The 14,011-nt window shown below is 35.1% G+C and overlaps 3 protein-coding genes across 4 annotated transcripts; all 3 read left to right on the top strand.

The window, feature by feature from the left end:
• Positions 1 to 1,510: 1,510 nt before the first annotated feature.
• LOC110673790 (chaperone protein dnaJ 11, chloroplastic) lies at positions 1,511 to 2,549 on the top strand. The gene has a single exon (XM_021836991.2). It carries the CDS (start codon positions 1,800 to 1,802, stop codon positions 2,307 to 2,309), a length of 510 nt encoding a protein of 169 aa, XP_021692683.2. The 5' UTR covers positions 1,511 to 1,799; the 3' UTR covers positions 2,310 to 2,549.
• A 641-nt stretch (positions 2,550 to 3,190) lies between these two features.
• On the top strand, positions 3,191 to 6,539 carry LOC110673789 (uncharacterized). 2 transcript variants are annotated; one of them, XM_021836990.2, is made up of 7 exons: positions 3,293 to 3,420; positions 3,498 to 3,717; positions 3,853 to 3,901; positions 4,045 to 4,096; positions 4,388 to 4,551; positions 5,297 to 5,410; positions 5,751 to 6,539. In XM_021836990.2, exons 2-7 carry the CDS (start codon positions 3,671 to 3,673, stop codon positions 5,922 to 5,924), a joined length of 600 nt encoding a protein of 199 aa, XP_021692682.2. In that variant the 5' UTR covers positions 3,293 to 3,420; positions 3,498 to 3,670; the 3' UTR covers positions 5,925 to 6,539. The 2 variants fall into 2 exon arrangements, with proteins under 2 accessions (XP_021692681.2, XP_021692682.2); XM_021836989.2 differs by having other exon boundaries at positions 3,191 to 3,717.
• A 4,055-nt stretch (positions 6,540 to 10,594) lies between these two features.
• On the top strand, positions 10,595 to 12,988 carry LOC110673814 (thaumatin-like protein 1). Its single transcript, XM_021837026.2, has 3 exons — positions 10,595 to 10,986; positions 11,084 to 11,774; positions 12,299 to 12,988. The coding sequence occupies exons 1-3, from the start codon at positions 10,923 to 10,925 to the stop codon at positions 12,489 to 12,491; spliced, it is 948 nt and encodes a 315-aa protein (XP_021692718.2). The 5' UTR covers positions 10,595 to 10,922; the 3' UTR covers positions 12,492 to 12,988.
• The last annotated feature ends 1,023 nt before the right edge of the window (positions 12,989 to 14,011 follow it).

The raw sequence follows: 14,011 nt of genomic DNA, 5'->3' as shown, positions 1-14,011 counted from the left end.
TCGACTTAATGAGATATCCATGAGAGTATCATGCTGTTACATTGGTTCCATTTTTCAAATTCGGTTGGCTGTTCCGTGGATGATGGCATTTTGATAGATCCATCAATGAAACCCAATTTTTTCTTGGCAATGAGAGCATGCGTCATACTTTTATACCAGGATTGATAATTTGTTCCGTTTAACTTAGTTGGAACCAACAAGTGTCCTGGTTGATCAGAATGGTGGATGTAATATGGATGTGATGGATCCATAATGTCTGATTTGGATTGGTCTGAAACTTATTTTGACATTGAAAAACGAGCGGAAGAAGGTGAACAATTTTATACAGAGTACTAAAATCGGCGCTCTGATACCATGTCAAATAAGATAGAAATGATAGGAAAGAAAATTGTATATATTCTTCAAACGTGATGTACATAATTTATACACAGAGACTGCACTAATCAATACATTTACAGCACTAACTACTCCCTTACTATAGGCTAATATAAAACTTATTACTATATTTATACAGCAGCTAATTTAGGTAAAGATAATTACATAAAGGGTAACAAATATCTTTTCCAATATTATGCTATTTAAAACTATTTTTTTTTTGTAAAATAAATAAAATTAAAATGGAACAAGAAGTCATAGATTTAATATGAATCGAAACTAAGATTCTGAAGCATCGAATTTAATCTTTCTCCCTTCTTAATATTTCAACCGAATTATAAATTTATAAAAAAAAATTATAAATTCTCATTAAAATCTTAAATTTATAATTAATTTTAACAATTTTTTATTTTATAAAAATATTCAGAATCACTTCGTTATTCATTATTCACTATAGACTTTAATTTTTAAAACTTCTTTGTCATTAATATTAAAACTACTGTAAAAAAAATATTTTTTTAAACATATTAGTAAGAAAGTATGAAAAATTAATTTAAAATATATTTAATAAATTTTAGGGATAATAATATTAAAATAATAAAATAAATAATATTAACCTGATTTTTATTCGATTCCAAATTAGATAGATATGGTTCTTAATTAAATCCGGTTAGATGTGAACCTAATTGGTTTTGATGATTTCAGTTAGCCTTCTAAATTAATTTAGATTGAACTTTATAAATTTAGTTTTATATGATTTTGATTTTAAGTGATTTCAATTTGATTCAAAGGTGAATTTAGTTCAACACATGACAAATCTTTAAAATGTAATTTGAATTGGATTGAATTGGCAAACTAAATTGATAATTTTAGTTCTATTCAAAGTTTAAAAAGCCTCTAAATCAGAACATGTTCTATACTATTATGAAATCAATTTAATTGGATCTCAAAATTATGAATCGATTCTGATTTTAATCAGCCTGATTTCTGTTCTAATTCGAACCGGCCATATTTAAATCAGACTTCCTAAAATTTTAAAAAAGGAAGATTTGAATTTATATGATTTTTTTTTTAATTTGACAATTATATTATTACACTAGTTAGACACGTAGCAGACAGTGATTGTCAGAGAAACATCCAAAAGATTCCATGTTCATAAACTTCCAAAAGTCAGTTATTATATGGTTGTCAGGTTGAGGGATAGAGATTCTCTTTTACACCGTCGGTTCGCTGAGTCAGCATGTGACAGATCCGAGTACACAAATGGATAAGCCTTTAACTCACTAACCAAGCCCAACTAACCATGGTTAAGTTAAGCTCTCGCCTCCCTATAAATAGCCAGGTCATCCAATCCGCAATCCATCGATTATTCTTAACCAACACACAACTACACAAGCAATAAACATAGCGTTTTGAATTTGATAATGGCCTTCTTGTCTTCTCTTTCATCTCTTAGCCCCTCCGCTCATTTCATTGGCTCACGGTTGCCCATCGACGGTGCCCGTTTGCCGCCATCTACCGTCAGCTTCCGTCCACTCCGTGTCTCCGCCGTTTGCGCCACGACCAAAGAGAGAACAGTGTCCCACATTGCATCTCCAGGATCACTTTACGAAGTTCTTGGGATTCAGATGGGCGCCACGTGTCAAGAGATCAAGGCTGCTTATAGGAGACTAGCAAGAGTTTTGCATCCTGATGTTGCAACTAACAGTCAAAGTGAGGAGACAACTTACGAATTCATAAAAATACACGAAGCTTATGAAACTCTTTCCGATCCCGAGAAAAGAGCCGATTATGACCGCTCGCTGTTCTGGCGAGGGCGGCAGATGAGTTCTCCGATTGTAACGTCGGCGACAGCAACCAAAATGACGAGTTCTTCAGTTTCTGGGTTTTCCAGGTATACAAGGCGGAAATGGGAAACCGATCAGTGTTGGTAGGAGAAAAAGCTGGGAAAGCATCTGTTTGCTTAGAATAGGCAGTGAATCTGATGGATCTAATCATTAATTGCTTAGGATAGTAGAAAAAATAGCCAGGGAAAACTCATTTCTGTGGGATTATTGTAAATAGCTAAGATTTGATTCCATCTGTAACATGTAAACAGGCGGCATTTTTTCAGCCTGTTGGTCAATTTAGCGCCACCATCAGTCTTTGGGTTCAATGCAACAATTAATTAAGCTTGAGGGATTTCAAAACAGAGTTTGATGATTGTTTTCAAGTGTTCATGAACCTGAATTGGCTTTGAAATAGGGGAATTGGCTTTAATACTCTCCTCTCAGTTTTGGATATAGGAAGGAGTTATGTGGACCAAATTGTTCAAAAACTAAAATCAGAACCTCCTCAAATCGAAATTACAATCCTCATTAAATCAGACCGAATTCAGTCTTGAATCATCTTGAATTAAAGTCAACTACAACTGTCTAAAATTGGTTTGATTTCAATTCATTTCATCTTATGTCTAACTCCCGTCTAAAATCAAACCCATCATGAACAGGTCTAATTGGGTAGCAGCAATAATTACTTTTTATTAATATCGTATCAAACAAAAAATTATATTTTTTTAGAATTAATATCAGAAGGGACCATATTGTCACTCTCCTTACAGTACAATATCGTCTTAAAACTGTACAAAATTCTCGAAATGTTACTTATAAATAAATATTAAATTCCAAAACATAATTTTTATAAATTTATTTAATATTTAAGTATGAGTTTTAATAAATATTTTAAACACAATTTTTTTTCATAAATTTATTTGATTAAATTCTTGTAATGAAATTGAATTTTATCATAATAATTACTCTAAACGGGTTTACAATAAAGCCCAAACTCACTAAAACAGTGTTTTTCCTATTGGGTTTACCTTGAAAGGGTATGGGCTCGCTAACCTGATGGAAAACGGATCGAGCTCGTCGTGACTTGTCTCAGAATTACTCAAATTTTGGTTTATGCTTGCGGCGTCGAATGAGAGCCAAGCGGAGCAGCAATGGCTAGGCTAATACGACCTCTAAGGCAATGGCCTCTGTTGCAGCAACACTACTGCTCTCCCGCGTCGTTTCATCATCTCCTATCTCCATCTTTATTATTATCCACCAAAACTGCTTCTCATCGTCTCGCTTTCGCTGCAGTGTACTCCTCTAATCGTCGCTTCCATTATCGTTCACGCGGTCTCAGATTGCCCGATGCTTCAACACCATCCGATCTCGAAGAAGGAGGAGCAAGCAGCAGCGATTCAGATTCCGATGTAAAGAAGAGTCGCAACGAAAAGAAGCGCGAGGCTAGGCGCGCTGTTCGTTGGGGCATGGAGCTCTCTTCTTTCTCTGCCCCTCAAATCAAGCGCATTCTCCGGTAACAACACCCTAACTATTTTATTTTCTCGGAATTTATTCCATTTTTTTAGCGAATTATAAACTGAAATTACCCATTCAGGATTGGTTTCTTGTATGTGTATAGCTTTCTTAACCTGTTTGCATGTGATTTTAGAGTGGCGTCCCTTGAGCGAGAAGTGTACGATGCTTTAATGCTAGTTAAGGTGCTTGTTATTAGATACTGTTTTGTTTTGTTTTGTTTTGTTCTTCTGTGCTTATAAAGAAGTAGAACTATAGAAGAAATTAGTTGATGTGGTACTTGGTTTCTGGAACACTTGAGGTTAAGGTGTTTGTTTTTTGGTCGCAGAGACTAGGACCCGATGTTCGAGAGGGAAAGCGGAGGCAATATAATTATATTGGTATTCAAGTCTATTTCTTCTAAACCATTATATTAATCAGTAGCTTTTTCAATCGAACCAGATAACGAGCAGATCGACATGAATGTGATATTGCTTTTTAATCCTCTAGTCGTGTAAAAAAAACCAATTTTGTTGTTTAATTTCGACAAGATAGATTTCTGTTTGCTAATTATTGTGAAATGTGATTAAATACATTTGTGGAGAATCTTCGGCTTTTAAGTTTCAAATGATGTTTCATTTGTAATGGTTTAGGTTTGTATTCGCCTAATCTTTTTGTCAATGTGTTTATAGGGAAACTACTGCGGGAGGTAAAACCGGAATTAATGGAAGCTTTGATTCTTGCAACAAAAGATGGTGACTGGAGTAGGCTCCAGGCTATATCTGATATAGACACAGGAATTATTGGGGATGATTATGAAGAATCTGAAGAAACTGATTATGAAGAGGAAGAGGAGGTATGGTATTGATCCACAACTTTGATTATCATTGTATAAATGGAGTCTTGATTGATAACTTGAAGCTATATTCAGCAGTACAGATTCTTCTATTTGAATGGTGCCACATTATTAGACATACTGAATACTCGATTTATCTTTGTAATAATAATTCCTGATATGAAATTTGGTAATTCAATATACTTAACTTATTTAAGGTATTAAAAGTGCTTTATCATTTCATGTGGGCCTATTTGCATTAGACTAGATCTGGCTGCGGGGCTGGTTTGGGATCAGAACTGCAAAACTGGATTGACTAATATTGGTATTGAACCAGTCGGCTCAGTTCTAGGCCAAACCGGATTTTTTTTTCCTCTTTTTAAAAAAATTAAAAAATTCTCAACTATTAAGTTTGATCAAAGCTGGAATCGAACCTAATCATTACTGGGTTAACTCTTAATTAGACTAAATATATTATTTCACATCACTTTGCCTTCAATTACTGCATTTACTTTCTATATGGACAAACTAGACACTAAATGACAGATACTTTAAGTGGAACCTAATATTATTGGAACCTTGTTAGAAGAGAGATTTTATTGGGAACTCTTAATTGCAAATGGACACAAATAAATCTATGTAGATATTGAGAGGGGAAAGATTTCTACTCAGCTCACAATTCAAAGTACAAGCTTAGTTAGATGGACATCAATGTCCATGGACCATTGTGATACCTTCTGTCTTACTTGTTGAACAATATTTTCAGGTTTCACAACAGTACATTGACATGGCAACGAGATGGCTTGATGGCATAATCAATAAGGACTTGAAGATTACAAATGAAGTTTATGCTATTCGCACTGTTGATTTTGATCGTCAGGTCAGTAGAATGTTGCCTTTTACCAATGAAGTGTACTGTGCACTATTTGATGAAAGCATATAGTTCGGATGGCAATGGCAAATGAGAAATGAATTTCTTCACTTTGAAGGACAGTAAGAGATTTGTCATTTCTTGTGTACTTAAGTAGTGCTTTCTGTTCAAAAAAAGGGATGAAAATGAAAAAGAAACAATTAGCTCAGGCCTAAATACATAACTTTTCCAATGTAGAACCCATTTTCATGGCTAGCTTTATATTTTCATCCAAATGCATAGCTGCTTTCATTGGTAACATTAGATTGTCCATTCTTTAGTGTTTCTTATGATGGCATTTTTTGAATAGGAACTGCGTAGACTTGTTCGAAGGGTGCATGCAGTTCATGAAAGCAGGAATATCAATGAGGAGAATGAACAGGAAGCAGAAGCGGCAATAATGGCTGCCAAAAAGCCCCTAACTCACTTCCTTCGTGGCCTGGCCAAGCAAATATCTACTGAATCTAGTCATATTGGTTTGTAACATAATTAATTTTGATCAAAATAATTTAATACGTGTTATAAATGTTGTCTTACATGGACCATTAGAAAAAGAGCTTGATAGTAGCAGCTTTATGGAGGATAAACCAAAAGTGGCAAATTTACCTTGTGGCTTGTGTTTGGGCCTGGGCTTGGGCGTGCCCTTCCCTTATTTAGCCATGGGTGTCACCATTCCTGGTCTTTGGGGATATGACCTCTACATACATCATCTCTTTTCCTGCCAAACCTCATTCGGGTCGTCGAACCAGTATTAAAGGTACTTGTTAAAGGAGCAGAAAAAGGCTTAGCAACGAAACCACGGGTAAAGCGGTATCCAATTTTTCTGGATTTGAACTTGATGGTATCGGAGAACTTAAGCAGACATTGGCAGATCAGTGACTCAAGTAGTGATGAAAATCTTGAATCTAATTTGCATGCTGCCACCTACAGGGTCACCTTTCAGGACGTTATCCTAACAGTAACCGTCTATGTCCTTTAGTAAGAAACTTTAGCTTCATGGTCTCTACTTAGTGATTGTTACGTTTGATTTCTTCATTACTTGTGGATTTCTTGTGGCACACAGCCAACTTTTATTTATTTATCATCATTCTTTGTGAAATATTTAGGGATATTGGAGATTGTAAGGGATGAGGCAATAGATGGTACAGGATAGTAACGTATTTGTCAAGATAGATACCTACAAAAGCAGGTCTGCTGAATTATGCATTACTGCTTCTCAATAATGGTGTTACTGCTTCTCAATAATGGTGTTTCAAGTCTTCCAATTAGGGATCCTTTAGTGTCAGCTTACGTCATTCCAGAAAGATTGCTTAAATATTGTTATCACTTCCCTTGATAGAAAGTTATATATAAATTGAATGATGCCCATCTCTTTCTATCGTTAGTGATAATATATGATTTCATAATAGTTGGTGCTGAATGCTGATTTATTCATGTTTCCACATACATTATTTATAATGTGAATAAAATCTTTCAAAATTGGGCTGCTGATATTTGTTTTGACATATATACCAGGCGGCCCTCAGCAGCCGTACATCAATCAGTCTCTGTTTTCTATCGTTCCCAAGCAATCACAAAAAGAGTTTTGCTTCTACTCTTTAAACTCATCTCTTGAATTTTATGCATCTAAATTTCAAGGATTTGACCTCCAATCAAGACTTGATTCTTGGAACCTGTAATAAAGCCCTTGTGATACAAACAAAAATATCTTCACGTTTGTCTCATTCCAAGACCATGGTCCAGTCAAAGTAAGATCATGTTTAATGTTTTTGGCATACTGGTAGGGTTGGGTTTTACCATGTAGGAGTGATTTGTGATGAAAAATCAGAAATTTCAACCGATAGGTTCATAGTATGGTGTAATGGGTGATGGTGAAGGGCTCTTTAGATTGATTTTCTAATGTCATTATTTAGTTAATTGGTGTGCCAGCTAGGGCTGAGCAGAATTCGGTTCAAATCGAATCGAATCGAATCGAATCGAGTTAATTCAATTTAATCGATTTGGTTTTAAAATTCAATCGGTTCGATTCGGTTTTACATTATAAAAATTTCGGTTATCTTGGTTCGGTTCGGTTTTGAAGAGAAAAAAATTGGTTAAACTGAATCGAACTGAATAGTAATTTATATATTTAAATTAAACTAAATCAAACTGAATCGATTTTTAAATTGATTTATTTTAATGGGAAATTTGTGAATTATATTTAATTTTATATATATTAATTGTTTAATTTCATTGATTAATGGTTATTAGGTTCAAATCAAAGTCAAAATTAGATCAAATAACTTGAAAATTAAGTCTAAATTAAAAAATCAATTAAAAATTAAAATCGATCGATTTAAATCGAACCGAACCAAAATAGTGCGATTCGATTTGATTCAATTTTTTACTCATTTTAGTTTAATTCGATTTTTAAAATTTAAAATTTAATTTTTATAATTTAATTTAATTTAGTTCGATTTAATTCAATTTGAATTGAATGCCCACTCTTAGTGTCAGCTGTGATAACCTTTACTTGATTATGATAAAAAGCTTTTAGACAAAATTAAGTTAATGGGTGTGCCAGAGGGAGTGCCTTTAGACAAAATTAAGTTAATTGGTGTGCCAGCTGTGATAACCTTTGCTTGATTATGATAAAAGCGGGAGTGCTTTTAGACAAAATTATGCTTGTATCATATGGTGGTCCCATCATTAATGACTGAGACTGGTTTAGGGATTTTCTTCCCAAAGAGGGTAGCAACATGGTAGATCGGAGGCGGGATAGCTTCTCCGTCTTTGCTCTGCAGAGGATCGGGGTTGGGGTGACAATTTCTCTAGCGCGTTTGGGGTGGAGCAGGGAAAGTATCCCTGCAAATTTCTTTTTATTTTAATTTTAATTTCTATTGAGATATCTTTTTACTGTTCCAGCTCCACACAATGTCCCAGCTCTGCACAATATCGAAGACAGGATAAGATCAGAAAAATTATACAGGCGGATCAAACTGGGGCCAGATGAAACTGGGGCCGAAAACAATTGCGATCTCTGTTCCTATTGCTTTGGCAACTCTAACAGAGATGTTTTCAAGTGCAATTTTGAAAGGGCATTATTTTCCTTCTGAAAGTTATATCAAAAAGAAAGAAATGTAGAATCTTGACACCTAACATACCACATTTAATTGCTGCTTCTTGTGTGGGGGACGATGCCACAAGTTTATACAAATGAGATTCATTGAATTAGATCCCCTGCCGACTGCTTTATTTATTTTTTTTCAGGCACAACTTAACAGTTATAAATAATTTTTTTTGAGGTAAAAATACACGTACACTTAAATCAAAAATAAAAATACATCATATTTTAAAATTATAATATTTTTGAGGAATCCTTATTAATAATTAATTTGAAAATTCAAAGAGGATTCAATTATGAGCCATATGATATTTATCAGTTTTTTGTATTTGAATTTTTAAGCTTAATTTGATTCAGTGATTAAAAATATTACTCTTATAATTTTCTATATTAGAAAAAAATTTTATTTGTTAACACATGTGGATGAGAGATATTAAATTTGAAAATAAAATGTCTCATATATTGAAATATTTTATTGTTTTCGACTTCTATTGTGAAATGCAGGCAGAAGGCGGCACCCATGGACTTGGTTCAACTTAAAAACCCTTTGTGCTACGGCAAATTGTCAACCATGTCGTTGTACTAGTGATCCTTTATGACTGTTCTCAATTGTATTTGATTTTGACAAGCAGATTGCAGTCCAAGGCTGCCCTGCTGGTATTCAAAGGTCTCATTTTTTTTTTTCCAATCTACCCAGCAGCCCTGTTGTTTGTCGGCCTGAGTTCACTGTTCACTGAACTCTTCGTTAGGGTGATAGTGAGAGATCGATACCCTTGTAAACTCTGACGAGAAAGTGACAGAAGAACAACTTCTTTTGAATGGAGTAAAAAAGACTCATGTAATTGCTTGAGAAGAAACTATATGCATACTCTGTCAAAGAATGGAAGAAAGAACATATCCACTTGCTTCTACAGTGAGTAGCAAGCTAGAATTGCAGAAGCCGCCCATAATGAATTGGCTGCTTTGTTTCCGGAACATGTTATTTGACCATCCAATTAAAAAACTGAAATTAACCTAAATCATACCCAAATCATCATGATTGGATTGGTTTTCACTCTCTGGTTTGACGGATCCAACTGCCGCCACCATTTAGTGTTACAGCAAGCGGCCCCATATCCAGTAAGACAGCAAGCGGCCCCATATCCAGTAAGATTGAAACTTTAGCTATAATAAAATATGCAGAAAGCAACTTAGCTTTCACCTGGCCCTGGAGCCAGCGTGCTAAGTTTGCTAACATGCAGATTTCAACCATAAAGGGTCTGGTCTAAGGTGGTGGCTTTAAGCTAGCTTTGTAATGAAATCTTCAAAATCAACGTGTATTTTATGATGTAAGATAAGAAAATTGTGTTTATGTAATTATATTGTAGATTGTTGAAGTTTCTTTGCATGAGATATTTCAAGATTTAATCGACGAGTAGTTGCTTTCTGGTAAGACTAGTTTCTGGGCATTAACTAATCCTTTGAATTAAAATTAGCGCACTACAGTCTACAGACCAAATGCTAGGCAGTTCAACAAACAAAAATACGGGATTTTTGTAACACTTGGAAGTTGAAACCAACTTTAACCGTATAATGTCCCGGTGGGCATAGTTCGGAATTAAAACCGAATTATTTTCTCTTTTTCTCTTGATTTGAATTGAAATCAGAGTAATCAAATTGATTTACTTATGATTGAAACTATTTTTATATTTATTCAAATTAAATTAAAATTAAATCGAAAAAACTTATTTGTATTCTATCTTATATTTCATCTCTTGATTTTATGGTAGATTAATTTTAGGTAAAAATATTTTTTTTATAATAATAATAATAATAGAAAGATATCATTGAATTTGGTTAGAAGATGATGGATTTATTGGTTGGTAATTTTGAACCCATATTTACTATTGAGTCTATTTTTCATTCCTAATTAGTTTATTTCTGCCATTAAATATATACCAGAAAGATAAAGCTGTTTGCTGGAGATTTAATAGCGACTCACCAACTATTTCTTATTATTTTTTTCTTCCTTAGCAAAACCATTTTTTAAACACAAATTCATGAGAAATAAGAAGCAAAAGTTGCACCCAATTTTTATATAAAATGAAAAAAACACTAATGCTGTAATGCACGTTAATCTCTCAACCAAACGCCGGCCAGCATTAATCCATAGCTAATGTGGCATCTTGTCAGCAATTTCTTTGTGGGTCCATCACTCTTATCACCCCAGCGCTTCTCAACTTTGTTTTTGGCCTCTATAAATAGCCAATCCGCCCCTACATTCGGATTTCTCACAGTGGCCTCTCCAATTTAGCCAGGGCAGAAGAAGAGTTTAGGCTTTTGCTTCTTCTCCCTTAATAATATATAAAAATTTTCTTAAGCTTTCTGTCCTGTGCTTCAATGGCTCAACTAACATTGCTCATTCGTCTGTGTTTTCTCTTTATCGCGCATTCATTCATATCGGGTAATAATGGCGATCTTTTAATTAAGCTTGGTCTCTCTTATAAATCTTAAGGTTTTAATCAATTAACTGGTTTTTTGATTTCTTCTTCTCGTTGCAGGCGTTGTTTCAACTACCTTTACGATAACAAATAAGTGTGAATATACCGTATGGCCAGGCATTCTCTCAAACGCTGATGAGCCGGAGCTTTCCACCACCGGTTTCGTCCTTCAAAAGGGTGAGACCAAGACCATCACCGCACCTACTTCATGGGGTGGCCGCATGTGGGGTAGAACCTTTTGCTCTCAAGATTCCACTGGAAAATTCTCTTGCCTTACAGGTGATTGCGGCTCTAGTAAGTTAGAATGTTCCGGCAGCGGTGCTGCTCCACCGGCTACACTTGCGGAGTTCAAGCTCGACGGTTATGGTGGGATGGATTTCTTCGATGTCAGTCTTGTGGATGGGTATAATCTGCCCATGCTGGTAGTGCCTCAGGGTGGCTCTGGGCAGAATTGTTCAAGCACAGGCTGCGTGGTGGATTTGAACGGCTCTTGTCCTTCGGAGCTCAAGGTTACAAGCTCAGCCGGCGACGGTGTGGCTTGTAAGAGCGCCTGTGAAGCTTTCAGCCAACCACAATATTGTTGTAATGGTGCGTACTCTACACCCGACACTTGCAAGCCATCCTCCTACTCTGAGATCTTCAAGAACGCGTGTCCACGTGCCTACAGCTACGCTTACGATGACAAGACAAGCACCTTCACATGTGCCTCTGCGAATTATCTTATCACCTTCTGCCCGACCCCAAACACCAGGTAATTTTTTCACTTTTTACCGACTCACTGAAGCTTAACGTTTAACAGTAATTATGACCGTTGGAAAAATTAACGGAAGCCTGTGGATTTGAACGTTGGGTTAGCTTTGTCCTCTGACAAACACCCGATGAAGAAAATCTGAAAATATTGTCAGAACTGAGATTTACAAGGTGGGACTGGTCTGTTGCGTAAGTCGAGATGTTTAAGTCACTTCACCTCTACGCCGACATGACATGACATGGTTAGGCAATCCACATCACAGTCTGGTCAGATTGTCTAGGCACGATTGAAAGTAGGGGCATTATAGTCTTTTCGTAAAATTATGAAAACGGATTACAGTGGCTACTGTTTCCCGAATCCCTATATAACTTTGCTGCGGTGCACATTCTCCAAACGCACTTTCGTAACAGTCAGTGTGACACGTAATCTGACGCCCAATTCTAATTAGACACGTTGACCATATTTTATTATAAAAAAATGTGATTCTAACGGTTATGTATTGGTGTTCAATTGTGATTTTGCAGCCAGAAAGCGTCGCAGGGTCAGAACACCGACGCTACGAGTGCGAACACAGTCAACAGCACCATGGTTTATGAAGGTGCCTTGGACCAAAGTGGAGCATCGGTGTCCACGTGTACTGACGTGTTAAGATCACATGCTATTACGGGTATAGTCAGCGTCACGGTGGCAATTTGGCAGTTGAGGCATCTCTTATGAGTTCTAACTCGCTAATTAGCTAGTTTTGGTAAAAATGGCATTGTCGTTTCGGTCGTGGAGCCTACGATTCTGGTGGCATGCACTTTTCCATGCATGGGCCATGTGACCCATTGGTGACGCGGTACTGAGTCAGGATGGATGGAAAAGCTCACCTGTCGATTTCATCGCCATTTGCTTCTTATTCCCATTAAATCCAATACACTAATTTGTACGAATATATATATATATATGTTGAACTGCCTTTTATTATATGGTTAACTAATATAGATCGATAGTAGTGGGAGGCGGAGGAGGTGGTGGTGGTGGGTGGTGGTGCAACTGCAAGATGCAGGAAGAAAATGAGTGAAGTTGAGGTAGAATTTTATCTTTTTAGATTAGATTAGAGTAATATTGATTTTTAAAGGAGGGGATGGGATGATTCATTTGTTGGTTTCTACATCATATCAAAAATGTAACCACCACATTGGTGTCCAATAATATGAAATATCTCTTCTTAATTTTTGTTTTTTAAGTTTTTTTTTGTCTTGGTGTTTGACGTCATACTGCCACTTGGGCAATTTCTAAATACAACAACGAATATGCCAGCATATGAAAAAATATATATTAAAATATGAATGGCATATACATAAACATAAACACCCATTGGTGCATAAAGACCTAACTCCACAAGACGCAGAATGCACAGATCAACCCTTGAGGGACTTAGGCTGAGGATTAGTGTCGAGCCTAACCCCAGCAGAAACCAGAGAGTTTGGTATGGATTAAGATGTTTAGTTTTGACTAATTATTCACGTCACGGGTTTGGCTTAATTAATATAAATGCATTTCACATCTCCCACCTATAAAGTTAGATCGAATTTTGAAATTCAGCAACCCCATCATATCCCATGCATTGACAATTAGTAGTTTAGTTGTTATTTCTTCATATTTAAAATATAGGAGGTGGAAAGATTTTAAATTTAAATCTCTTCAACTATATATTCTAAAATAATTTATTTTTGTAATAAAATGTTGTGTAGCCTAATATGTTATTACTCAGTTCATTGGGTCTTTATTAAATGGGTGATTGCTTCAACTGTTGAATGCTGCAGATTGCTGATAGGCATCTAAATGATCTAACTAAACTGTTTGGTAATTCCTTTAAAATGACAACTGATAACTGATGTAACACATATTAGCTACCTTTTTCATTAGTTTTATAATATAAATTGTTCATGAACTCCAATATTTTTTTTATTGTTTTGACAAAAATACTCATAAATATAATTCTCTTCTTTATTCTTTCTCTCGGAAAAAAAAAAAACTGAAAATCACTCTTTTTGAATAAATCTTATATATATATATACACTTTTATTTATCAATTTTTACAAAATTTTTATAATAATAAAAGATGAAATAATTTATTTAATATTGTTAGAATTCATTTTTCCTATTTTTAATTTATCACTTTAATTTCAATTTCTTTATAACATTTGCTTTTTTTTTTTAATTTTTTCTTAACTTATTAAATTACATTTTTT

Source organism: Hevea brasiliensis, chromosome 2 (genome assembly GCF_030052815.1).
Source record: "Hevea brasiliensis isolate MT/VB/25A 57/8 chromosome 2, ASM3005281v1, whole genome shotgun sequence".
NCBI classification, from domain to species: Eukaryota; Viridiplantae; Streptophyta; class Magnoliopsida; order Malpighiales; family Euphorbiaceae; genus Hevea; species Hevea brasiliensis.
The sequence above is the reverse complement of the archived record's forward strand: the minus strand, read 5'-3'. Positions and strand labels throughout refer to the sequence as shown.

Coding starts and splice junctions, on each gene's coding strand:
- LOC110673790 (XM_021836991.2), top strand. CDS start 1,800: ATGGCCTTCTTGTCTTCTCTTTCATCTCTTAGCCCCTCCGCTCATTTC.
- LOC110673789 (XM_021836989.2), top strand. CDS start 3,356: ATGGCTAGGCTAATACGACCTCTAAGGCAATGGCCTCTGTTGCAGCAA. Junction 3,718..3,852: donor CAAATCAAGCGCATTCTCCG/GTAACAACACCC, acceptor ATGTGATTTTAG/AGTGGCGTCCCTTGAGCGAG. Junction 4,097..4,387: donor GAGGCAATATAATTATATTG/GTATTCAAGTCT, acceptor ATGTGTTTATAG/GGAAACTACTGCGGGAGGTA.
- LOC110673814 (XM_021837026.2), top strand. CDS start 10,923: ATGGCTCAACTAACATTGCTCATTCGTCTGTGTTTTCTCTTTATCGCG. Junction 10,987..11,083: donor CGCGCATTCATTCATATCGG/GTAATAATGGCG, acceptor TTCTCGTTGCAG/GCGTTGTTTCAACTACCTTT. Junction 11,775..12,298: donor TGCCCGACCCCAAACACCAG/GTAATTTTTTCA, acceptor GTGATTTTGCAG/CCAGAAAGCGTCGCAGGGTC.